We start from the raw sequence: 24,918 nt of genomic DNA, 5'->3' as shown, positions 1-24,918 counted from the left end.
TTCTGGACTTGCTAAGGTTGGAGTGTCCAATGTTCTGGAGGTTTTATCCATTAGGTGTATGATGCTGAACATCAGGAGAGACAGCTCAAAAATGAAGATCTAGGAGCCATGATCATGAGGGAGGATGTGAGAAGTCTGACAGTGTATGTTATCCCTCAGGGAGAGCACGTACAGTGAAACAGGAGGTGAGCTGAGGATGGAACCCAGGAGAACCCTGATAAGGAAGGGTCAAAGAAGGAGACGTCATGAGAAAAATGGAGAAGGAACAACCAGGGATATTGGGGGGAAACCAGGAAAATGTGGCACCAAAGAAGCCCAAGGACATAGAATTCAGAGAGAAAGGAATGGAAGTAGTCAGCACTTTGGAGGCAGGTAAAAAGGCAGCGGTAGATGTTCAGTGTGGCAGGAGTTCAGTGTGGCCACGGTGAACAACCAGCAGGAGGGGAGCCCAGAAAGGCTAGTTGCTGAGTATAATTAAGGTCACTGAATTCTACATGTTAAAAAAAATAAAATTGCCAATATTTTGTTCCATTTATTAGGGTTAAATGAAAAAGGTATTGCTATAAAATCACAGAAACTGTCATTAAACTATTAAAACATGAAGCTATTGTTTCTTGATAGAGCCTCTATCTAGCTCTATACACTTTCCGTTTCTCAAACACTTTCCTGAAGAATCTGGCACTCTTCCGAGCAGCAGTTTTGGCATTCGTAAGCAACTCAAATTGTGTTCATTAGAAATGTTCTTTGAGTTTGGGAACAAAAAGACATTTAAAAGGGCAATATCAGGGCTGAGGGTGGATGAGGTAGGGTTTTCCCAGGAAATTTTCATAGGACAACCCTTGTTCCTCTTGAAGAATGAGCAGATGTCATCGTGGGGGGAAAAAAACTCCTCAGTGCAACATTCCTGACCTTTTTCTTATTGATACAATTTTCCATTAGAAACAAAGCAAAATTCACTATCATAGAGTCAATTCCTCCAACTCACAGCAACCCTATAGAACAGAGTAGAACTGTCCCTGTGGATTTTGAGGCTGTAACTCTTCACAGGAGCAGAAAGCCTTGCCTTTCTCCTATAGAGTGGCCTGGTGGTTTTAAACTGCTTGGCCCTGTTGATAGTAGCCCAGCACAGAGCCACTGTGCTACCTGTTTCTTCCTAATAAGCTCCCATGATCACCATATGTCCTTCAGGAAAATCTATCAAGATTACTCTTTAAGAGCCTCAAGAGAACATTGACCGGACCTTTCTACTGTGAATGTAGCTAGCCCAACAGAACCACTTGGAAGGCATTACTTCAATTGGACCCTTTTTTGCAGACAGCCTAAGGAGATTAAGACAATTACATTACTGAGAGAACTTGTCTGTAGTGATCCACTAAAGACAGCAACATGTTTAAACACATTTTGTTGAGAAGAAATATATATATGACTGAACTAGAACCAGTAATACTTTTTTGACTTATTTTTGGTATATTTACCAATATATATATATTTAATTCACAGCGGAAAGTTACCAAACTCAGAATACGTGCTTTATCGCTGATTTTCTGTGTGACTGTAGGTGCTTCACTTAACCTGGGTAAGTCTTTCTGACCTTTCATGGAATGTAGATAATGATCTCTGCTGTATTCCAATTTATAATGTTTCAGTGGATAAATTAAATTACATGAGAAATGATATGTGACATAAAACTCAATGCATAAAGAGTGAAAAAGAATGTTTATATTTATTATTACAAAATAAACATTGGTAATTAATAAAGAAGTATATTTGTGTTACCTGGTATTCAAAGGAAAGCACTCACATAGCCATCTTAAAAAAACGAACAACAAAAAAAACAACCCAGCATCTTCTCTAGGGTATATTGTAACAACTCCTGTTAGAGTGTCTGCAATTCACTTTGGATATTTTGGCATAGCAAACCAAAGTTACACCTATTGGCCTTGATCTGCTCCAAGCTCATAGTGACCCTATAAGATGGAGTTTGAACTACCCCATAAAGTTTCCAAGACTGTAACCTTTCTCCCGGAAGAGCTGCTGCTGCATTAGAACCTCTCACTCTTCAGTTAGCAGCCAAGCACGTAATCATCAGGACTCCTATTTCAACATGTTGCTGCTGGGTGCCATCAATTCGGTTCCCACCCGCAGTGACTATAGGTGCAACAGAAGAAAACACTGCCCATTCCTGTGCCATCCTTACAATTATTTGAACTCACTGTCATAGCCACTGTTGTCATTCCGCAATGTGATATGTAGGTGGTTAAATGAAGTAGAGTGGATTACTAGCATTTGACATATTCTAATTAAAAATCTTCTCCCAATGTGTAATCAGATAAACATTGAAAGTCCCTATTCAGTATTTCAGAGGTCCCTGGGTAGTATCCCAGAGGCACTTGGGAACAGAGGCCTGGGCATCTGCCTCCAAAAGATCACCACCTTGAAAATCTTCTGGTTTCACACATTGGGTCACCATGAGTTGGGATCCATTCAGGAACAACAAAAGTTGTTCCATAATTGAAAAGTCGTTACTAGTACAGTGATTTCAAATATCATTATTTCCATCTATAATAGAGTACAAAGGATATTTAGAGTCTTTTTACCCCCTGTTGTATAGATGATATGCAAACCTGATGAGCCGGTGGCCTAATATTCTTGAAAGTGGTGCCTCAGTTCTAGGATTCCCGTTCTTTCCCATGCTGTAACGAAGGACTCTCTTATCTTACCTCAGTTATATGACTTGACCTGGATCTACAGGAAAGGGAACCTCTCATGCATGCTATTGGACAGTGACTGAGGGACAGAAAGCTACAATTTCTTCTAGTTTAAAGAACAAATTGCTTGAATAGTTCTGGGTCTCTTGGGTAATATATCTCTGTGTACTGGATTTTATCAGCAATTTGTTTTCATTTTAACCACTTGGTACGTCAAAGAGGGAACTTAAAGTTTGCAATTATCTCTAATTCTGCACGTGATGGGTTCATGGGACCAGGCACTAGAAAAACAACCAAAAATAGCCAAATCATTGTGAATTGAATAATTGGTTTTATTCTTCAAACACCATATGACCCAGAAATCATGCTACATGGTATATGTCCTACAGCAAAAAAACAAAATGTGCACACACATATTCATCAGTGCATCATTCCCACTAGGAAAAAGATGACAATAACCTAAATGTCCATCAGTAGATTAACACAGTGGAATAGTGCATATCGCCAAAGAATAATGAGGAAACTGAAAACACCTCATCACATTTGGAAGATATTATACTGAGTAATGTTAGTCAATCCCCAAAGGACAAATATTGTACGAGACCATTGATATGGGAAAAAATTAGTAAAAATATTTTCATACCGGACGGCAGAGAAGGGAGAGAAGGGAGGGAAGGGAGACTCTGGATAGGGCAAGATATGACAAAATAACAATGTATAAATTACCAAGGACACATGAGGGAAGGGGGAGCGGGGAGGGAGGGGAAAAAAAAGAGGATCTGATGCAAAGGGCTTAAGTGGAGAGCAAATGCTTTAGGAATGATTGGGGCAGGGAATGTATGGATGTGCTTTATACAATTGATGTATGTATATGTATGGATTGTGATAAGAGTTGCATGAGTCCCTAATAAAATGTAAAAAAAGAGAGAAAAAAATGATTAGGGCAAAGAATGTACAGATGTGCTTTATACAATTGATGTATGTATACGTATGAACTGTGATAAGAGTTGTATGAGCCCCTAATAAATTGTTTAAAAAATATTTTCATACCATTAAAAATAAAAATGTGTTCCAGTCAGTTCATAATGCTCTCTTGTTGTTTGGGCTTAGAACATCCAAATTACTCCTGAAAATAATACAAAGCATTTATTATAAACTGCAGATTTCTTAAGGAGATTATTGCTTAGTGCCATAGCATAGGTTTCCATTTTTAAAACTTCAAAGAAGGTACTTCTTGAAAGTATTGTTTCCTTTGAAGAACTAATGTGATCCAAACATTTTTGGTAATAACGGTCATGTAAATCTCATCCTTTTTACTTTGGCTTTCACAAAAAAATCTAATGTTCAGTTGTATAAGAGAACCTCAAAAAATTCATGGAAAATTGAACTAAAAGATACTGAGCTTTTCGATTAACTTTTGGACTCCCTCCCACTCCGTATTTTCTCCGGATGAAGGCAAAAAGTCGTCCTTTTGGTTTTCTTGCTGTGCTTTTAATTTTCTAGGTTCAAATTGCTCTCTATTTTATTGTTTTAATATATTCTATGCCATCTTAACTCCTTTGTAAAACAACTAGAATTGGGAAACAGTGTGAAAGTAATAGGAGTTTATTGAAAAGTAACATGTTACTGAGTTGTAAATTATGGAAAAAGAAAAAGGGAACATTTTTCCTAGAAATCTCAGTAATGCACACTGATAGTTAAGTAATTTCCTTAGCAACAAATTTTGGATAAAATTTTTTATTTTACATCTTGGACATCCATGTCTTCAATATGTTGTCCTATTCAAGGTTTCTAAATTGTGCATGTTTTAAATAAACTTCCTGAGAATTTTTTTATCAAGAAATTATTTTTCTTCCTCCCACTGCTCCCACCATTCTGATATCCAAATTCAAAATGAAGTGCAAGAAAAGGCTTAATGACATTTTGAAATGTGACCTTTCTCCTTGAGTTACTGAAACAGTTTCTTGAGGAAAGTTGAGACAATGCGCTGAGCTTATTGATTGGTTAGTGTTGCTAACTTTCAATTTGTCAGAAGTAGTGGCTTAATTGGGTACCTGTACATTTATTTCCCTTATATCCCAACATCTGGAAGGTTTCAATTTTCGGATTGATTTCTCTGTTAGCTCTCCATGTATAGTATAGTAAACAATCTAAAAGAAAAGCACATACATAAACAATTGTTATTTTATTTTATTGGCAGGGAAGACAGAAAGACAGTGGGGCTTCCCTTATTAGGTTACTTCAAGATGTACCTATTAAGTTAGCCGCAAAGATAAACCAAGACAAAGCCAGGGAGAAAGAAAAGGGGAAGTTTAGTCTGTGCTTCCTGGGAGCAATTCACTGATGCCAGCTGGGTAGAGGAGAGAAGGGAGAGGAGGGAGAGACAAACTGTATCCCTGAACTCCCCAGGGAAATCCACAGGCCTCCAGTGTGGGGGACCCGAGAAGTCGCACTTATCTGTAGTAGAGAGTGAGTTTTAAGCTGGTCAGGTGGGGAGGAGGATAAAGCAATAAATGGAGTGGGTAGAAACAGGGAGCTGTAAGTCTCCTCCACCCATACAAATTCCAAGGTAGGGTGGCGCTTTGATCTTTCAGTTTGGCACCCAGACAGATAGCTCATTGATCTTCGCTTCCACCCCCCCCCCAACCCGAATTATCCACCTTGGGCAGGCAAGCTTTTCCTAATGTCCTCAGACTGGTACCTGCTGACCCAACATTAGAGTTCCCTATGATACAAATAGCAATGTGAGCCATTTTACATTCCAAATGCCCTCAACCCCCTGGCAATCGGATTCAAAGGTGACTAAAGAAGAGAACTGGTCTACACATTAAAATGACAAGGTTTATTGTGTGATTTATATATAAGGGGGCTTCAAAAAGTTAATGCAAACTTTTCCTTTTAATTCCGTTTTCCATCAATCAATTTTTGAAGCCCACTTGGATGTGTGACCGTTGTGGGTTTATTACAGTTTATACTTACAAACTAAATTTCTTTGTTTTATGAAAATCCCTTTTTCAAATCAAAATGGAAAGGGAAGGGAAGTCATCTGGGTCCTCATCCCAAAGAGTCAATGGTGACTTACAGCATCAATGGTGAGCGATTGAAGTGTTTCAAATAGGAGTGCACTGGTCTCAGTGGTGTGTTTTCCAAAGGACGGGCTGAGGCAGTGTAGAGCTGACTTGGAGGCATGGGATTGGAATGGAGAAAAGTGGCATTGGCCTGTGAAGGAAGGAACATATTGCTAAGCACTTTATTAGGTAGAAATAGCTGCTTGGAAAATGGTAATTAACAATAATTGAGCAACTGTGATGTGCTAGCCACTGCTCTAAATGCTTGTGTGAATTATTTAATCCTTACAAGCAATGAAGTAGATTAAATTGCATGTTATCCTCATCTAACACATGAAGAAACTGAGGCACAGAGCAGTAAAAGTAACTGGCTCAGGATCACAGCTAGTAAGTGGCAGAAGCTGGACTCAAACTTGAGTGTTTGGACTCCAACCCACATCTCTATTATTTTGTCTTGATTAGATCTGGGGAGTAAAGGAGCTATCTGCTGGTTTAGATTTGGCTATGAGTTATCACAGATCCAAAATAATAGTGGGTGAAACAGGATAAAAATTCGATTCTTTGGTTTCATTAACCCTAGTCCTCGAGGTTTCAAGTATAGCTGCAAGTTCCGAGCCGCAAGAGTGGTGATGGGAAAGGAGCAACAGATATTGGGGGCTACTTAGCAATTTCTCCTATGAGAAATCCCAAAATTCTTACATGAGAGATTGCATGCATGGTTAAGTGTTGTCACCAGTTGAGATAGAGAATACAGGAAATGTGTCATAATGGATACTGTTGGATGGCTAGTTTGTTCAATATCTGACCTTTCCCCTGGAAACCCAAGTTTGGGCTTGCTGCTGCTCTTCTTCAAACCATGTAGTTGTAGTTTGGCTTTCTAGTCTTAATACCCTGTCTCCCTCACCACTGTCAAGTTGACTTATTAAAGTGTGGACATGACCTAGGTCAGGATAATCATCCTTTTCTTGCATTTTTTTCTAAGTGATATTTGAGGGAAACTATTTTATTCCACTTCTGTAACAAAACTTGGAGACATGTGAGGAAGACCCAGTAGTGTCTCTTCCATAGCCACAGGGAGCCAGCTTGTGGAAGAGAATTCAAACAACATGTATAAATGAGAAATGGGAGAGAAGTTTCTATTGATATTCAGATGTTTGGTTTTGCTTGTCCTTGAGGCCCACCTATGTCTTTGCCCTTCCTGTGATTATATGAGACTTCCATTAAATTTCTCCTTTTGCTGGAGTTAAGGTGGGCTTTTTTTGTTTGTTTGTCCTTGGTCACTTGTGATCTATACAGTCCTGCTACAAAAATAATTCTGAAAAATAAATAAATCAATAATACTGGCATCAATGTAGAAGATGTGTTTAGAACCTGTGTGTATGCTTGGGTGGGGGTGGGGTGGAGTGGGGGCTAGGTCATCTAAAAAATAGTAGTTAGAAGCAGAGAAACCATTTCTGAGACTTTAGGACTCTATATGAGATGCATGAAGAACTCTGGTGGTGCAAGGTGCTAACCACAAGTTGGCAGTTCAAACCCCAACAGCTGCTCCAAAGGGAAAAAATGTAGCCATCTGCCTCCATAAGTATCCCAGGCTTTGAAACCCTCTGAGGAAATTCTGCTCTGTCCATGGTGGAAGTCCTACTCTGTCCAATAGGGTCACTGTCAGTCAGAATCAATTTGTTGACAATGACTTTCATATGAGAAACAGTGATAGTCTCCTGGCCTGGGTTGCCATACCCTTTTTGTCCTACACCCTGAGCTACCCTGCTTTCTTCTACAAGTTAGTCACCGTGACTTGGTTATTTTGCATCTTTACATGGTCATTGTTTATTAAGAGAATTTTTGTCTGTCCGTGGGTGTAGTTACAATTGTGAGCAGCCATCACATTGGGCCCTGATTCATGGCACCCCACATATTACAGAGTAGAACTGAGCCTTAGTGTTTTCTTTGTTCTCATCTTTATGGAAAATAGACGCTCAGTTGTTTCTGCCACCTATTTGATGGGTGGATTTGAACTGCCAACATTTATGTTACTATCTGATTATAGTCTGTGCCACTCAGGCAGCCTTGTAGCTATAATAACTCAAACTTGTTGCCATTGAGTCGATTCTAACTGCCCATATAGGTTTCTGAGACTATAAATGTTTATGGGAATATAATCCTCATTTTTTCCCTGTAGCTATAAAAATTAAAACAAAGCAAAATACCCAACACTGCCATCAAGCCAATACCGATTCATAGGCACCCTATAGGACAGGGTACAACTGCTCCTGTGAGTTTCCAGAGAAAGACAAGGCTTTCTACTCCCATAAAGAGTTAGAGTAGCTATAATAATTACTTAAAAATCCTTGTGTGCTAATTCCAACATCTGGATAATCTCAGAGTGAATCGTTTTTGATTGCGTCTACTCTTTTGACAACAAGTGACATTTTTGCCTCCCATCTTTCTTTCTTTCTTTTTCTTTTTATTAAAGCATCTTTCTAGTCATTTTATATTGTCTCCTGGACGTAGTAAAGGATGTTTTGTAGAGAATCTGAATTTCATTATGTTCTTCTGAAGAGCATTGGTTTTTAATTTTTTAAACAGTCTGTTGATGTGACTGAACTCCATACTCTGTTTCCTTGGTGGTGGAAATCACTATTAAGATTGTAAAGCCTCGGCTGTTGTTGCCAGGCTCCGAGACGGGACTGTCGGCTGCCATGGGAAAGCGGAGTTGAGACTCTTTGGGCAGATCAGATATATTGTCACGATGCCTGAAATAAACACTGACCATCTCGATGAGCAACAGGTTCAACTTCTGGCTGAGATGTGTATTCTAATTGATGAAAACGACAACAAAATTGGGGCTGAAACGAAAAAGAATTGTCATCTGAATGAAAACATTGAAAAAAAAAAAGGATTATTGCATCGAGCTTTTAGTGTTTTCTTATTCAACACAGAAAACTAACTCCTACTTCAGCAGAGATCAGATGCTAAAATTACCTTTCCAGGTTATTTTACCAACACTTGTTGTAGCCATCCATTAAGTAATCCAGGAGAACTTGAAGGAAATTATGCAATTGGAATAAGACGAGCAGCACAGAGGCGTTTAAAAGCTGAGCTAGGAATTCCCACAGAAGAGGTTCTTCCAGAAGACATAAATTATCTAACACGAATTTACTACAAGGCTCAATCTGATGGCATCTGGGGTGAACATGAAGTTGATTACATTTGGTTTGTGAGGAAGAATGTTACTCTGGATCCAGATCCCAATGAGATCAAAAGCTTGCGGTATGTGTCAAAGGAAGAAGCAGAAGAACTTCTGGAAAAAGCAGCCTGTGGTGAAATTAAGATAACGCCATGGTTTAAGATGATTACGGAGGCTTTTCTCTTAAAATGGTGGGATAACTTAAATCATTCGAATAAGTTTGTTGACCATGAGAAAATACACCGAATGTGAAAATAGGGATGAAGAGTAAAGTCTTCATTTTTCTCTGTGGTGAACTTAGACTGATGATTGTGTGTTGTGATAATTTGCTTCTTTGTTAGGAGAACTCTCATTTGGTGCGTTGATGCTTATACAGTTGGAAGGTATATGGAAAGGGCAGCTGACTTAATTTTGTGTCCTATGCTTATTTATATGTTGCTATTTGAGAAAGTATTATAAAAGAGCAAAGAGGCAATTCGATCTGGCCAAAAACATATCCATGATCATTGGATGAGAAAAGCTCTTAAGTGTTTATAGATTAGGACATATGTTGGGATAGACATTTTCAGAGTATGTGTAGGTCACTGTGCTGTTTGCCTGTCACTTCATATGCCATTGAACTTGTGTTGTGGTCCAGAAAAGGAAAGTGGAAACTATTTGCTTAGCTCCTTCAACACAGTTCTAGCTAACTTTTAGGATTACCAGACAAAAGTAGTTAAATAAGCTAACAGGGAATTAATTGGCCTAGATCCTAAAATCTGTAATTCTACATTGATTTTTGTGGTTTTATCTGACATTATCATTTTCATACTTAAAATCAACTATTGATTTTGGTCAGAAGCAGGAGTGAATACTGATTAAAACTTTTAAATAAACGAGTAAGCAAAAAAAAAAAAAGATTGTAAGGCCTCAAAAAAAAAAAAAGATTGAATAGCCTCACCTGGGCTGCTCGCGGTCTGTTCCACAAATGCATAGTTCAGCCAGATTTGGGAAGCCAGTCAAACGTAGGAAGAGTTTATACACAAAATTTAGGCCTCTTCCTAGCATTTTCTCTCCAGGATTCTACCCCCATTTTCCAACTGCTTTGGCAATCTTAAACTCTTGTCAATTTTCACCAGCTCTCAGGGCACTGTGTTTAGCCTTCCCTGTTGCTTAAAGGCCCTAAAAAAATGGGAAACTCATCTAGTTCTTCCAATGTCTGCCTGCTTTGGCATGCTTTTAGTATTTTCAAGTAGTTTTTGTTGTTGCTCAAGGGATATAATTGTTATTGGAAGCAGAATGGATCTTATAGAAGCTACTGGGCATTTACCAGAAGCCAGAACCTGTCTGGTCACTGGTGATTATATAATAGTGATATTATAACCTGTGATCCTCTAACCTGTAGCATTAGTAGCAAAAATGTTCTGGTGGTCTAGCATCAGGATGACATGCTTAGGGTTGTGAGAAACTGAATAAGCCCTTACTTAGTGACCTGAAATGGATAAGCACCCATAGATATTGATATGACCTCGCTGTGAGCAAGCAGAACCCATTACAACCAACCTGAGTGCCTCTCCCCAGAAGGAACTTCACTCATGAAATATCTCTCTCCCAGTACCTCCTAGAGACCACTACATTACAAAATAAATAAAAGCACCTTTTCATATGATTAAACTATTGAAATATATGATATGTGAAATATATCCCAATAAAATCTTTTTAAAGCCTCTTTTCACTTTATTGTAGTACACTAATTTCTGTACAGTTTATAAATTAAAATATCAGGCCAAGTCCCCTATCCAGTTCTCTATATCTTGGGTGGAGAAATTCAAAACCAAACTCCCTGCCTTCAAGTCCATGCCAACTCATAGCAACCCTATAGGACAGGGTATAATTGCTCCTGTGAGTTTCCTAGACTGTCACTCTTTATGGGAGTCAAAAGCCCTATCTTTCTCCAATGGAATAGCTGATGGTTTTAAACTGCTGACCTTGTGGTTAGCAGCCCCATGCATAACACACTATACCAGGTTGGAAAGGACTGGATAAATTAAATCGATTTTAGCAGGTAAAATGGTCAGAAATTGGTGATGAAGATGAAGGGGGAAAGGGAAGCATTAAGGATGACTTCCAGATTTCTGGCTAGATGAATGGTACATACAGGATGAAAGAGAGAAAGATTAAGACAGAAGAGAAAGAATTCACCTTGCAGAGAGATGATTAACCCTGGGTTGGCCTTGTTTGAAGTACCCATAGGATTGTTGTTGCTGTTGTGTGCTGTCAAGCTGATAATTTGCATAGAACTTCCCCATGGGGTTTTCTAGGCTGTGATTAAGCATCGAGTGTGAAACCACCAGCCACTCCTCCAGGAGAAAGGCCGGCTTTCTACTTATGTAAAAAGTTACAAGTCTAGGAAACTCATAGAGGCAGATCTACTCTGTCCTAAATGGTCTCTGTGAATCCACATCCATTTGTTGGCAGTGAGGCTTTTTTTTTGGAGTCTTTACAGCAGATTGGAAGTCTTTCTCCCATAAAGCTGCTGGGTAGCCTTTCAGTTAATAGCCAAGTTGTGTTAGTTACATAATCTTATGTCAGCTTGAGCATATTAAGAATGAAAGGGTGGAGTCTAGCCTGTCATCAGCTTGATGATGCCTCTTTGTAGGCATGGACTCCTCATGAGGATTCTAGGAGCTTCCTCTCTTTCTCCCTGGAGGTGGACCACACTCTCTCTCTGTTTTACCTTCCTGTTGGCACGTCATTTCATTGCCATACTGATGGCAGCCAGAGATGAATCATCACAGCAATGTATAATGGGAACATTGGGCATTGAGATGATAGAAACTATAAATGTATATCATGCTTCCCAAAAGCTTGGAAAGCGAAAGATCCTATGGCCTCTCTCAAAACCAGATGCATTGTCCTCAAGTTGATTCTGATTCACAGAGGGGTGGTTTTTAAAGTTGGCAGACACTTGAGAATATTCATATGCTAATGAAAACGATTCAGAGAAAGAAAAGACTGAAAAAAATAGGAGTTGGCTGATGCAGGAGATTTCTGAGAAAGGGGGGTCACTCCAGCCTCTGGGTTGTTGCAAATGTTGAGCCTGTCTACATATTGGATTTGAGAGAATATGTGAAGATTAGCAGAATTTAGTCTTGCCCAAGAATTGATTGATTGGCTTAGACCCTTCCTCTGGTTTACTCACTCACCCAGGCTAGAAATGGTTAAAATCCAAACACTTGGCCTCTGTTTTCTTTATTAACTAGGGACTGGTTCTTTCTATTGGAAAAGATGGGAAGTAGGAATAGGTATAGAGTTTGAGGATAATTATTAAGGCTTGGAAGAACCATTTTGAGAAAAAAAAAGAGCAGAAATTGGTAACATTTATGTGGGAGGATTTTCAGGTAGTATTGTTTCATTGAACTATAATAATTGGATGGCATCAATCTTCATACTATGTGATATTGTTAATTTTTTGTGCCAACCTGGCCGATAAACACATATGGGATTAATTGAAGGGTGGAAGGATAAATGACTCTGTGAGCCTAGCCTTTCTAGTTCTGAGGTCTCCTGCTTTGTGATGGTCGGACCAGGGTGCAGCTGCCTTAGCCAGTTCTTTGCTTCAGCCAGCAAGGCTCACTTCCTGCCAGACATCCCTGAGGAGAAGCCACATGGACCTACCCCGATGCAGCCCTGGGTGCTGGAGCAGCCATGTGGAGGCCCCTGCCAGCGCTGACATGCTTACACATTCACTGACTCGGCTTTCCTCCTGCAGTCGGATCATTGTGTTTTTTTAGTGAGATGGAGGAGGACTTTGTCGATTGATGTTGGACATATGAGTTTAATGTTGGACTTGTGGGCTTGGGCAGCACTGGATTAGGATGTTTTCTTGATGTACACTTACCCTTTATATAAAACTCTCTCAAATACATATGAGTTTCTATGGATTTGTGTCTCTAACGTACCAGACTAGCACACTATGGTATTTTCTTATTCAGTTCTTAGATACCCCAACATATCATGAAGAAGGCCAGTGTTTGGGTAGGTTCTTTGGCTTGTGTAACAGAGGGACATGGGGGCAGGGTTTGATGGGAATATTTATCAGCTAGGATGAAGTAATTGAGCCTAACCACTAGGCTAAATAAACAAGGAAATATGAAGGAAGACTGGAAGCAAAGTAGTGAGAAGGTTGAAAAGTCGGTGAAATGGGAAGAAGAAGATAAGAGTTAGAGCGGGAAGAACAATAGATTAAATTCCTTATTTTCAAGCCTAAAGAATTCAATATATCACAAAAATCAAGGTATGGACATGGAAGGAAGTAACTGGAAATAAGACAGTCAAGGGTATAACAGGTCATATTGTAGAGGGGGAGAAGATGTAGAACATGAAGTTACTACAGATGATGACAAAGTATGTGGCGAGAATGAAGAAGAAACGGAGGTACTGAGTTCTACAATGAAGGTAAAAGTGAGCTGGCAGTGCCATAGGAGAATGTTATTGACCAAAGACACAGGCCTCGGAGAGCATGTGTGACTTGAAGAGAGCAAAACGAATATGGCCTCTGGTTCCATGGCACCGAGTGAAGGGCTGCAGCACGTGCAGTGTCCTCCGGGGAGAGCTAGGTTTTGGTTAAGCAGCAGAGGTAAGAGGTCATTTTTCTCTTGTAAGATGGGGATTTTAGAGAACTCATGGAAAGGTTCAGATTAGGCACAGTAGACAGGATGAGTCAGGAGAGAGGAAATGCCAAACAATATGGGACTTTAAGTATAGAAGGGCAGGTTATGAGAGTGGTTTCCACTTGCTCAGTGACACACAGGGGCCGCCCAGGGCCTAGAATTGAGGTTGCCTTTTGCCAAAGCTTTGTGTGTTCCCTGATGCCACAGTTCCACCGTGAGAGGCAGAGAGGCAGTGTAGGCTTTGTGGATTTTCGGGTAGGGTTTACTTCCTCTTTCCCTTGTCTCTGGAATAATTACCCAAGAAATTCTCAAAAGAGAAAGAGCTGCTGACTTTCCATATCTTCCCCACTCCCAGCAGGGAATAATACTAATACTCTCAAGAGGATATGTAGAGGACAGAGTTGGTGGTGGGTGGCTATTTGGGCTAGAAAGTCACTTTGCCTTCCCCTTTGATAAGTGCAGACATCCACATGCTGTTCAGAAAATGTTGACCCAGGGAAGTGCAATTCAGTGCAACGACAACCCATTAAAAACCAACAACTGTATTATGTGAAATTATAATCATATGCAAAATTACAGAGACTAGTATAATTAAGCTCCATGTACTCAGCATACAGCTTCAACCATTAGCAGGAGTAAGTGTACGTGTGTATATATTATTTGTGTGTGCATGTGTGTGTATATATGCATATATTGATTTTTGCTGGTATTTGTATTTTAACCCTTGGTGCTGCGGAGGGGTAAGCAATGGATGCTAACCACTTGGTTGGTGGTTTAAATCCACCAACCCCTCCGTGGGAGAAAAAGGAGGCTGTCTAATCCCATACAGAGTTACAAAGCCTTGGAAACCTTATATAGGATTGCTATCAGGTAGAATCAAGTCAATGGCAGTTTGTGGGTCCCATTTCATGTATGCAGGTCTAGCACAGTGATTCTCCAAGTGTGCTCTGAGAAACTCTGAGATCCTTTCAAGGGATTTTAGGAATCCTCTCTTTTCCAGTGACATCTTTGTATGATGGTGAATCTTCTTCATATACTTCAACTGAAACAACATATTACAATACATAAGATACAAAAGCAGGTATGAAAATCCATCTGTCTTGTGCTAAGACAGGCATTTAGGAGATTTTTAAAAAGTGTACATTTCTAAGTGCTTTTTTGTTGTTCTGAACAAACAACTATATATCTATTGATAGATAATACATTTATTGTTTTAAATAATTTAGCAAATATTTTTTTTATTTCCAACACAGTAAATATAATTAGGTATATGATCATATGTAAGTACTCTTCCCTTCAACATGCCTGTTTATACAACTCATCAACAAAAGGAATTCATGTAGTGACAGTGGCAATACCTGGAGGGTGGAGGGAGGGTGGGGGGGGGAAGGGGGAACCAATTATAAGGATATGCATATGACCTCCTCCCCGGGGGATGGGCAACAGGAGGGTGGGTGAGGGGAGACATCAGACAGTGTAAGATATGACAAACTAATAATTTATAAGTTATAAAGGGTTTATGAGGGAGGGAGAGGGAGGGGGAAAATGAGGAGTTGATGCCAGGGGCTTAAGTGGAGAGCAAATGTTTGGGGAATGATGAAGGCAATGAATGTACATATGTGCTTTAAACAATTGCTGTATGTATGGATTGTGATAAGACTTGCATGAGCCCCCAATACAATGATTTTTTAAAAAGGAATTCATAAAAAGCACTCTATTGTACATTGGAATCAATTAACACTGTTGTAGATTGCATTCTATCCCCCAAAAGTATGTGTCAACTGGTCTAGGCCATGATTCCCAGTATTGTGCGATTGTCCACCATGTTGTGATCTGATATAATTATCCTTCATTTTATGATGTGCTATAAACTATAAACTCTGCCTGTGGTTAATAAGGGTGGATTAAATTACCCATGTTTAAATCCCCACACTTACTCAGTCACTGCACAGGTCTAATTTAAGGGAAATTTTGCTGGAAGTATGGCCTGCATCACCTTTTACATTACCAAAAATATGAGACAAAAGGAATTAGAGGAGAGGAACCTCATTACCACCAAGAGCCAGGAGCAGAGTGCATTCTTTCGATCCTGGGTCTCTCTGCTGACAATCTCCTGGATCCAGAAGATTGATGCTAAGATATACATCCATCTCCAAAAATGCTAAACCTACAGATGCTGAAAAGGAGACAAAGACTTTCCTTCGGAGCCTACAGAAAAAGACTTCCCCTAGTCCTGGCATCCTGAATTTGGGATTCTGGCCTCCTAAACTGTTAGGCAATAAATTCATGATCGTTAAAGCCATCTACTTGTGGTCTTACTGCTATAGCAATAATAGATAATGAAAATGACTATCTTATATGGTTGATATTGGATGAAGGAGTTTTCGGGTACTACAAATCATCAATGTGCTCAGCTGCTAAATGAAGGGTTGGAGGTTCTAGTTCATCCAATGGTACCTTGGAAGAAAGACTTGGCGATCTGCTTCTGAGAAATCAGCCATTGAAAATCCGTGACACATAGCTCTACTCTGACACGTAGGAAGTTCTGTGAATTAGAATGGCAAGTTGTGTGTGTGTGTTTGATGAGGAATTATGGAACAAATGCATTCAAAGAGACTGGGAGAAGGTACCTGATACTGTCACTCTTTCATAATTTAAATAGTGCTTCAGTTTTAGCATTGTTCATAATGCTGTTTCAATACATTACAGGTGTATTGATTTTTATTGTTATAGTGTGTTATTCTGGGTTGACTAGAGAAACAAATTAATAGAGAGAATAGGTTTATATACAAGAGCAATTGCATATTGAGAAAACATCCCAGCCCAGTCCAGATCAAGTCCACAAGTCTGATATTAGCCCATATACCTGATGCCAATCTATAAAATCCTCTTCAGACTCATGAAACAAATGTAATGACACCGAATGCAGGAAGATCATAAGCCAGTGGGTGCGAAGTCTTGTGGATCTAGTGGCGTTGTAAGCATCTCAGTGCTGGCACGGGTCTCCACGTGGCTTCTCCAGCACCCAGGGCTGAATCAGGGTAGGTCCATGTGGCTTCTCAGGGATGTCTCACAGGGAGTGAACCAAGAGAGAGAATGTGTCTTGTGCCTCCAAGGAGGAAATACAAGAATTCCCAAAATCCTCAGGGGAAGCCCATGCCCACACAGGGGCCTCATTGGCTATGACCTGGTTGACAGGCTAGACTCCACCCCTTCACTTTTAATCTTCTCAAGTCCCAAATTGACATCAGATAATGTAACTACCACATAAAGCTTTTATGAAAAGATCTAAGAGAAAGAAGATTCTGCAAAGGAGACTGAGAAATAAGCACTACAAAGATCATGAGAGGGAAACAATAAAACGAATGTTCTGGAAACTCAGGAAAAATAATATCAAGTTTCTTCTTATGGAATGAAAGAAACACTTTCATCTCAGTGACTAATGAGAACAAAGGGAGAGAAGGAAGGGGAAAGCTCCATCGTTTATTTTACCTTCTTATTGTGAAGTTCAATTGGTTTCTTTTACATTTTTATGGATTGCACTTTTGTATGTGTGATCATAATGTTTTATTTTATAATTAGCTAAAGCACTTACATTGTTCCAATGTCAAGTACATAACACATGGTTCATTCAGAGAAGCTTAGATTTCCCCTCTGTCCCTGCCACTTACTTTTCCTTCTTCTGGTGGATAAACATTTAATAAATTTTGGTTTATCGATACTTTCTTCAATTTTGAAACACACATAGCTAATATATATATAGTCCCTGGGTAGTGTAAATAGTATATGCTTGGCTGTAACTGAAAGGTTGACTGTTTGAATCCTCACAGCAGTGCAACAGAAGAAAGACCTAACAATATACTTCCATAAAATTACAGACACCGAAAACTATGGCGTATAGTTTTATTCTGACAAACATGGGATCATGAATTGGAATTAATTTGACAGAGAGCTAGTATGTATACACACATTCAGATTAATATTTTTCTATTTTCCTTTCCAGTTAAAGATAATAGTCTGTTCTGCACTGGATTTTAATCAATATATTTTAGAAATACATCCTTGATAACTTCATAGACACTTATTAGTGATTGTGTAATTGTGGTACTGTGAAAGGATTCATTCACTCAGTCCTTCATTGATGCACATTTGGGTTGTTGTCACTCTTGTGTAATTCAAATAGTGCAGCAGGTATAGCTTCATGGGTGATGCTGCTTGCTTTTGTGACCTAACAAAATCGACTTTCATGAAGTGTTTCAACATGTCTTGAAAATAATATATAGTTTGTAGGAATTGCTACAAAACCATAGAACTGTATTATATTAAACAAAAATTCCCAAATGTGAAACTTGTTTCTTAACAAATCCTCCATCTAGGTCTATACATTTCTACAGATAGCGTTTCCACCTCGTGAATCCTTCTCTAGAGAATTCTCTGCTCTTCAATTGACACGATGTCAAAATGACAGTTTGAGCTTCAGGGCTGGCAGGTGGTAAAGATAAGGCTTCCCAGCAATGTTCATGGAGGACAGCCCTTGCTACCCAAGAAGAATGAGCAAACACAGTGTTGTGATAGGGAAACAATGTGCTTTCGGGCACAATGTTCCTGCCCTTTTACTTAAAGAACTAGGCTGCAGCCATCCACTGATCACAGCGATATATTGAAATTTAATTTGCTTGAAACAAGCTCATTCTTGTATGAATTTGGAATCCTAGTAGAAATAATTTCAAAAATTTAAAAAATTTTAGTAGCAATGCTTTTTGATTTACCTTCATATTAGGGATTTAGTGTTCAGTGTATGTCCAGATAATTCTTAGTGAATGTTTTATGACTTTATAGTAGCCATATTTTTTTTGTTCATCTAAAATTTATTTTGATGTATTTCAATTTCTCAGCATTCATTTGTTTCTACTTTATGAAGGTTATTGATATGGATAATTATTAATAATGAATATTTTCCATTATAACTTTTAGCATTATTAAATGGTTTTCATGTATTTTTTTTTTCTTTTTTTTTTTTTGTTTTTGTTTTTTTTTTTTTTGTTTTTTTTTTTTATTTTTTTTTAATTTTTATTTATTTTTTTTTGGTTTTCATGTATTTTAGTGATTTTTTTGGTCTAACTGCTACTTGTCATATATTGAGACAATAACTAACCCCTTCCTTATTTTTATTTGCATTTTTCTGGCATATTTTTGTTCATTTTAAAAACCTTTATTTTTTCTGAATCTTTTAAATTTGGTTTATTTTTTCATATGCATTGAGTTGGATTTTACTTTGGTAGACCATATGAAAATTTTTCCTTAACAGGGCTATTGTTGTGACTAATATATTTAATCCTAGTTCTGTCATATTATATATAAAAAACTACACACACATAGTTCTACACTATGTGGTACTCATTTATTCTCTCTTTTGTGGGTATACATTTTGGTATTTAGGAAAAATTTTTGTGTAATAGATTTCTTCCTAAAATTTCCTTTGTTCTCAATTTTAAAGGCATTCTTGATGGAATTTCTATCAATATTGAAATAGAAAAAGGTCCAATTTTCTAAATGAGGGATATCAGCCATAGAATTCTCAAAAGCTTTCTTTCAGCTAGCCCCAATGATTGAATGCCCAATTATTTGATTCCCAGTTATTGGTTCCATATCTTTCAATTAGGGAGAATAAAAATTCCCTCAAATAAAGTGACAAAGGGAAATAAAATTAAAGAAGTATCAGGTTTACATAGTGTTGGTGAAATAAATATGTTGACTATTACAAGTTTATACAACACAGAAGAGGGTAGAAGAAACAAAAGAACCCCAGAACAGATGTTCAAACCAATGAGTCTGTACTGCACCTCCAAACTCAACTCCAGTGTCTACCACCCACAGGAGGGCAGTGATAAATGAAGCATTTATTTTTCTCTTTCTTCCTACTGCTGTTAGAATTCAGTTATGAAAGGGTAAACTATCTGGATAAATCATTCAACAAGTGCTTGTAGACCAAAATTGAAAAAAACAGTTGAGTAGAGGCTAGAATAATCGCTTCTCGGCCTTTTGGCTAAGATCAAGTGTGGAGTAGAGGCTAGAATTATTATGTGGGATAGATGAATGGGTAGATGCTCCCCAAAGGCAGGTTTAGAAGAGGGGGAGAGAGAAATCAGATATTTTAAACCTGAGAGCCAGGGGATGTTGAAGGCCCTGGGGCTTTGGGACCCAAGTGGAGCTGCCTCCTGCCTGGAGGTGAGGAAAAGATCCCCATTGACTGAATAAATGGAGGTTACTATTTAGGACGCAGAAGTGTCCTGGCACGATAAGAGGAGTAGACATTCTGAGCCTTTGTTTCTGGCTAGCTCTCAGCAAAAGAGTCAGAAAGAAAACGGGTCCACCCAGTTTTTTGCTGCCCAAGAGAGTTAAGGAGGCTGAAGTTTAAGCCACACATTAAATGCTGGAGCTGGTCAGGGATGAGTTTAACTAGGATTCAGGGCTGCCTGCGCCCTCTAGCTTGGAGATTAAGTGAGTCTCATAGGAGACTTAACCTCTTTTTGCTAAACTTTCGTGAGTTAGCTATTCTCTCCTTGATTGGGGAGGAGACAGGGATAGTGTCAGCCTAAAGGACAGACTGGTTATTGAGACCAGTGTTACTCAGAAAACACCGGCAATCTAAGGAGTACGCCCAAAGTCAACAGTAATGGAGCTTCCTGAAATTCTCATTTGGGGGCTGTTTCTTGGATGAAAGGGTATTTTTCTGTTTTAAAGGACTCACTCAGCAAATCCTTGCCATAGAATAAAACAATATAACAATGCCTACTTGTAAGGAGCTCCAGTGATGTAGTAGGTTACAAATTGGACTGCTAATTGCAAGATTGATAGTTCAAACTGACCAGTCACTCTATAAGAGAAAAATGAGGCTTTCTGTTTCCTTAAAGATTTACAGCCTGGGAAACCCACAGAGTGCAGTTGTACTCTGTCCTATAGAGTTGCTATAAATTGGAATTGGCTTGATGACTGAGTTTGTTTGTTTTTTCACCTATAAGCACCAATTTACATACAAAAACACATTAAGTATAGGTTGCAAACGCCATTTACCAGGGTCCAACTGTAGTGGTCCTGTGTTTGACTGCTGAGTTCTTTGGCTTTACATAACCTCTTCCATTATCAATCTGCACTGTTCAAGTTTGCACACTAAATTACCCAGAGCCTTGAAACCATTTGGGCAACGGAAGAAAACAGTGGAGTCAACACAATGAGTTAAAGGCACTGCTGGCTGTTATTCCTACCTACTAATTAAAGTCTTTATTAACCTAATGCCTAGATGTGAGTGATTTTGATCTTGTTAGGTGCCAATGAATTCATCCTTATAGCAGACCTATGTACAGCGTAATGAAACTCTGCCCAGTCCTGTGACATCCCTACCATTGTTCTTATGTTTGAGCCCATTGATGGAGATACTGTGTCCATCCATCTTGTCAGGGGACTTCCTCTGTCCCTATACTTTACCAAGCATGTTGTCCTTCTCCAAGGACTTGTCTCTCCTGATAACATGTCTTAAGTATGGGGGATTAAGTCTTGCCATCCTTGCCTCTAAGGAACATCCTGGCAGTACTTCTTCCAAGACAGAGCTGTATGTTCTTTGGGCAGTCCATGATACTTTCAGTATTCTTCTCAGCATCATAATTCAGATGCAAAAAAAATAATTCAGATGCATCCATTTTTCATTCATGTACTTTAATCAGTGGTCAATTTTCACGTGCATATGAAGAAAGTGAAAATACTATGGCTTGGGTCAGGTATACTTTAGTCCTCAAAGGGACATCCTTGCTTTTCACCACTCTAAAGAGGTCTGGTGCAGCAGATTTATCTAATGCAATGCATCTTTTGGTCTTTTGACTGCTATTTCCATGAATCTTGATTGTGGATCCAAGCAAGATGAAATTCTTGACAGCTTTAAGCTTTTCTCCATTTATTGGTGTTATTTATAGGTCCAGTTGAGAGGATTTTGGCCTTCTTTACATTGAGTTGTAATTCATACTGAGGTCTACAATCCTTGATCTTCATCAGCAAGTTCTTTAAGTCCTCCTCACGTTCACCAAGCAAGATTGTATCATCTACATATCACAGGTTGTTCACAAGCCTTCCTCCGAACTTGATGCCACACTCTTCTTCATATAATCCAGCTACTCTGATTATTTCCTAAGCATACAGATTGAGTAAGTATGATGAGAAAATACAACCATGATGCACACATTTCCTGAATTTAAACCATACAATATTCCCTGTTCTGTTTGCACCACTGCCTCTTGATTCATGTACAGGTTCCACCTGAGCACCATAAAGTGCCTTGGATTTCCATTTCTACTCAAGGTTAACTATAGTTTGTTATGATCCAGACAATTGACTGCTTTTGAATAGTCAATTAAACACAAGTAAACATATTTCTTGTATTCTGTTCTTTAAGCTATGATCTATCTATCTGACATCAAAAATGATATTCCCTGTTCCATGTCCACTTCTGAATCTGGCCTGAATATCTGGCAGCTCCTGTCAATGTACTACTACTGCAACTGTTGTTAAATGATCTTAAGCAAAATTTTAGTTGCATGTTATATCATTATTATTTTATAATGCATTTATTATTTGGGGTCACCTTTCTTTGGAAATGAGTACACATATAGATCTTTTCCTATCACTTGGTCAAGTAACCGTCTTCCAAATTTCCTAGCATAGACAAGTGCTTCATCAGCTTGTCAAAACATTTCAATTGGTCTTCATCACTTCCTAGAGCCCTTTTTTTGGCTAATGCTTTCATTGTAGCTTGGACTTCTTCCTTCAGTACCACTGGTTTTTGTTCATATGCAACCTCTTTAAATGGTTGAATGTCAACTGACTGGCAGAGGTCCATATATGTGCCCATTTCAAAGACAGGTGACCCAACAGAATGCTCAAACTAGAGAACAATATCATTGATATTGCACACAAGTAAAATTTTGCTTAAGATCATCCAGTAATGGTTGCGGCAGTACATTGACAGAAAACTGACAGAGGTTCAGGCTGGATTCAGAAGAGGATGTGCAACAAGGAATATCATTGCTGATGTCAGATGGATATTGGCTTAAAGCAGAGAATATCAGAAAATGTTTACTTGTGTTTCATTGACTCTGCAAAGGCAGTTAACTGTCTGGATCAGAACCAACTATAGATAGCCTTGAGAAGAATGGCAATTCCAGAATAGTAGATTGTGCTCATGAGGAGCACAATCTACATGAGGAACTTGTACATGATGGATCAAGAGGTAGTTGTGTGAACAGAACATAGGACATGGTTTAAAATCAGGAAAGGTGTGTATCAGGGTTGTATCCTCTCACCATGCTTGTTCAATCTCTGTGCTAAGGAACTCATCAGAGAAGCTGGATTATATGAAGAATGTGGCATCAGGATTGGAGGAAAGTTTGTTAATAACTTGCAATAGTGCAGATGACACAACCTGGATTGCTGAAAGTAAGGAGGAACTGAAGCACTTACTGATGCAGATCAAGTATTATATATAGCCTTCAGTGTGGATTACAACTCAATGTCAAGAACACAAAAATCCTCACAACTGGACCCATAGGTAACATCATTATCATTATATAATTGCCACATTACAAAGCTTGAAACCAATTCTCTGAGACCATGTACACAGACTCTGGGTGCTGGACATGCTCTTTGGATTCTGGATAGAGGTCCTTCGACTTTGAGCTTTTTCTCTGCTTTTCAGGCCCACTGGAACTGCAACATTGCTCTGTTGTCTTTGGTTATTCTCCTAGTCAGCCTGAGTGGTGATCCTATTCCCACCATCTGGCAAGACCCCATTCTGCTCCCTCAGGCATGGTAGTCCTTCCACCAACTTTGTGAATATCTGATTCTTTGAAACCTAGGAGCTGGGACCCTATCCTTAGGAGCCTCCAAAGCCATGGCTCCCCACATGATGAGATGCCAGAGGGCCTGACTGAGATTGAAGAAGGTCTGCGTCATGTGCTACTTGTCCCATTAGCTTCCCCTTCTTGGTTTCTTGGTCTCAAAAAGTGAGACCTGATTTCTTGGCCTCTGACTTGCTTGACTAAGTGTTACAAAGCTCTTTATTTCTACTGGCAAGTGCCTCTATGAATAAACCTTGGCTTAAAGGTGCTCAACTCTGCTCCATGGGTCAAATCTATGCACTTACATTGATCTCTTGGTTTTGTTGCCACCATTTCCCTGCTGCTGCTTCTCAACATTTGTGCTGTCTCTGGTATTACAGATCTTCATTTTATTATAAGTCTTCACCAGAGTTACATTTGTTGCCCATAATTCTACCAGCAGTCTTTCCAAGGAAGCCTAAGCTTTCACTATTTGACCTTTTGGCCTCTACTCATTACTCAATTACAAAACCACTTCCATATTTTAGGTATCTGTTAGAGCCACACCACACTCGTCTGGTTCCAAAGTCTATCTCATTTATCTAGTGCTGCTAGAATAAATGCCATACGTGGATGGCTTTAACAAACAGAAATTAATTTTCTTCACAGTTCAGGAAGCTTGATAACCACATTTAGGCCAACAGCTGTAAAGAGCTGTTGGCTCACAATGTAGGAGGTAGGGCCTTGGCTCCTTTAACATCTGCTGGCCTAGTATTCTTTAGATCTCTCTATATGTCTTGGCATCAATCTTCCCCTGGGTCTAGGAGGTTCCCAGCACAAAAAACCATAGGTCCAAAAGGTAAGCTCCCCTTTCAGCTTTCCTTTCTTAGTGAATATAGATCTCTTTCTACTTGATTCTCTCTCCTTGTCTCTCTTGTAAGATAAAAGATGCTGGTAGCCACACCCCAGGGAAATGTTACTTACATTGGATCAGGAGTATGTTGGGTTTAAGGGTGCTTGCATGCCAACCTAATATTCTTACAATGGATTTGCTTATCAGATCACATATTGGGGGATCAGTACATAACTGCCACATTGATTCATTTTGTGACTTCCAAACCACTGAGAATCCTGGCCCACTAAATGTCAAATATTGGAGGGAGAGGCACAATTAAATCCATGCTAAGCATACCCTGTTCTCCCCAGTTATTGTTCTCTGACCTACAAAAGTTAACTGTGATAACGTGCTCTTTGGGAGGTGGCCCATTGCCGAATCCTTTCTTCACAAATAAACTGAGGTTGATTTTAAAAAAAATCCCTATCCCATGGTATTACTCTTAATTATAGAATTTATTCAGTTTTCTGATTTATTTATTTTATTTCTTCCTTAAAAGTAATATAACCGAGACTTTAAAATAGGTGTGAGTATATATTTATTGA

At 39.0% G+C, this 24,918-nt stretch overlaps 1 protein-coding gene and 1 pseudogene across 1 annotated transcript in view; both read left to right on the top strand.

The window, feature by feature from the left end:
- TMSB15C (thymosin beta 15C) overlaps positions 1–24,918 on the top strand; it is a 109,603-nt gene that overhangs the window by 29,223 nt on the left and 55,462 nt on the right. The window contains exon 2 of the mRNA XM_075538579.1: positions 1,501–1,576. Coding sequence (XP_075394694.1) covers positions 1,501–1,576 — 76 coding nt within the window. The remainder of the gene's footprint in view (positions 1–1,500; positions 1,577–24,918) is intronic.
- On the top strand, positions 8,450–9,422 carry LOC142434104 (isopentenyl-diphosphate Delta-isomerase 1 pseudogene; annotated as a pseudogene).

Source organism: Tenrec ecaudatus, chromosome X (assembly GCF_050624435.1).
Source record: "Tenrec ecaudatus isolate mTenEca1 chromosome X, mTenEca1.hap1, whole genome shotgun sequence".
Taxonomy (NCBI): Eukaryota; Metazoa; Chordata; class Mammalia; order Afrosoricida; family Tenrecidae; genus Tenrec; species Tenrec ecaudatus.
The sequence above is the reverse complement of the archived record's forward strand: the minus strand, read 5'-3'. Positions and strand labels throughout refer to the sequence as shown.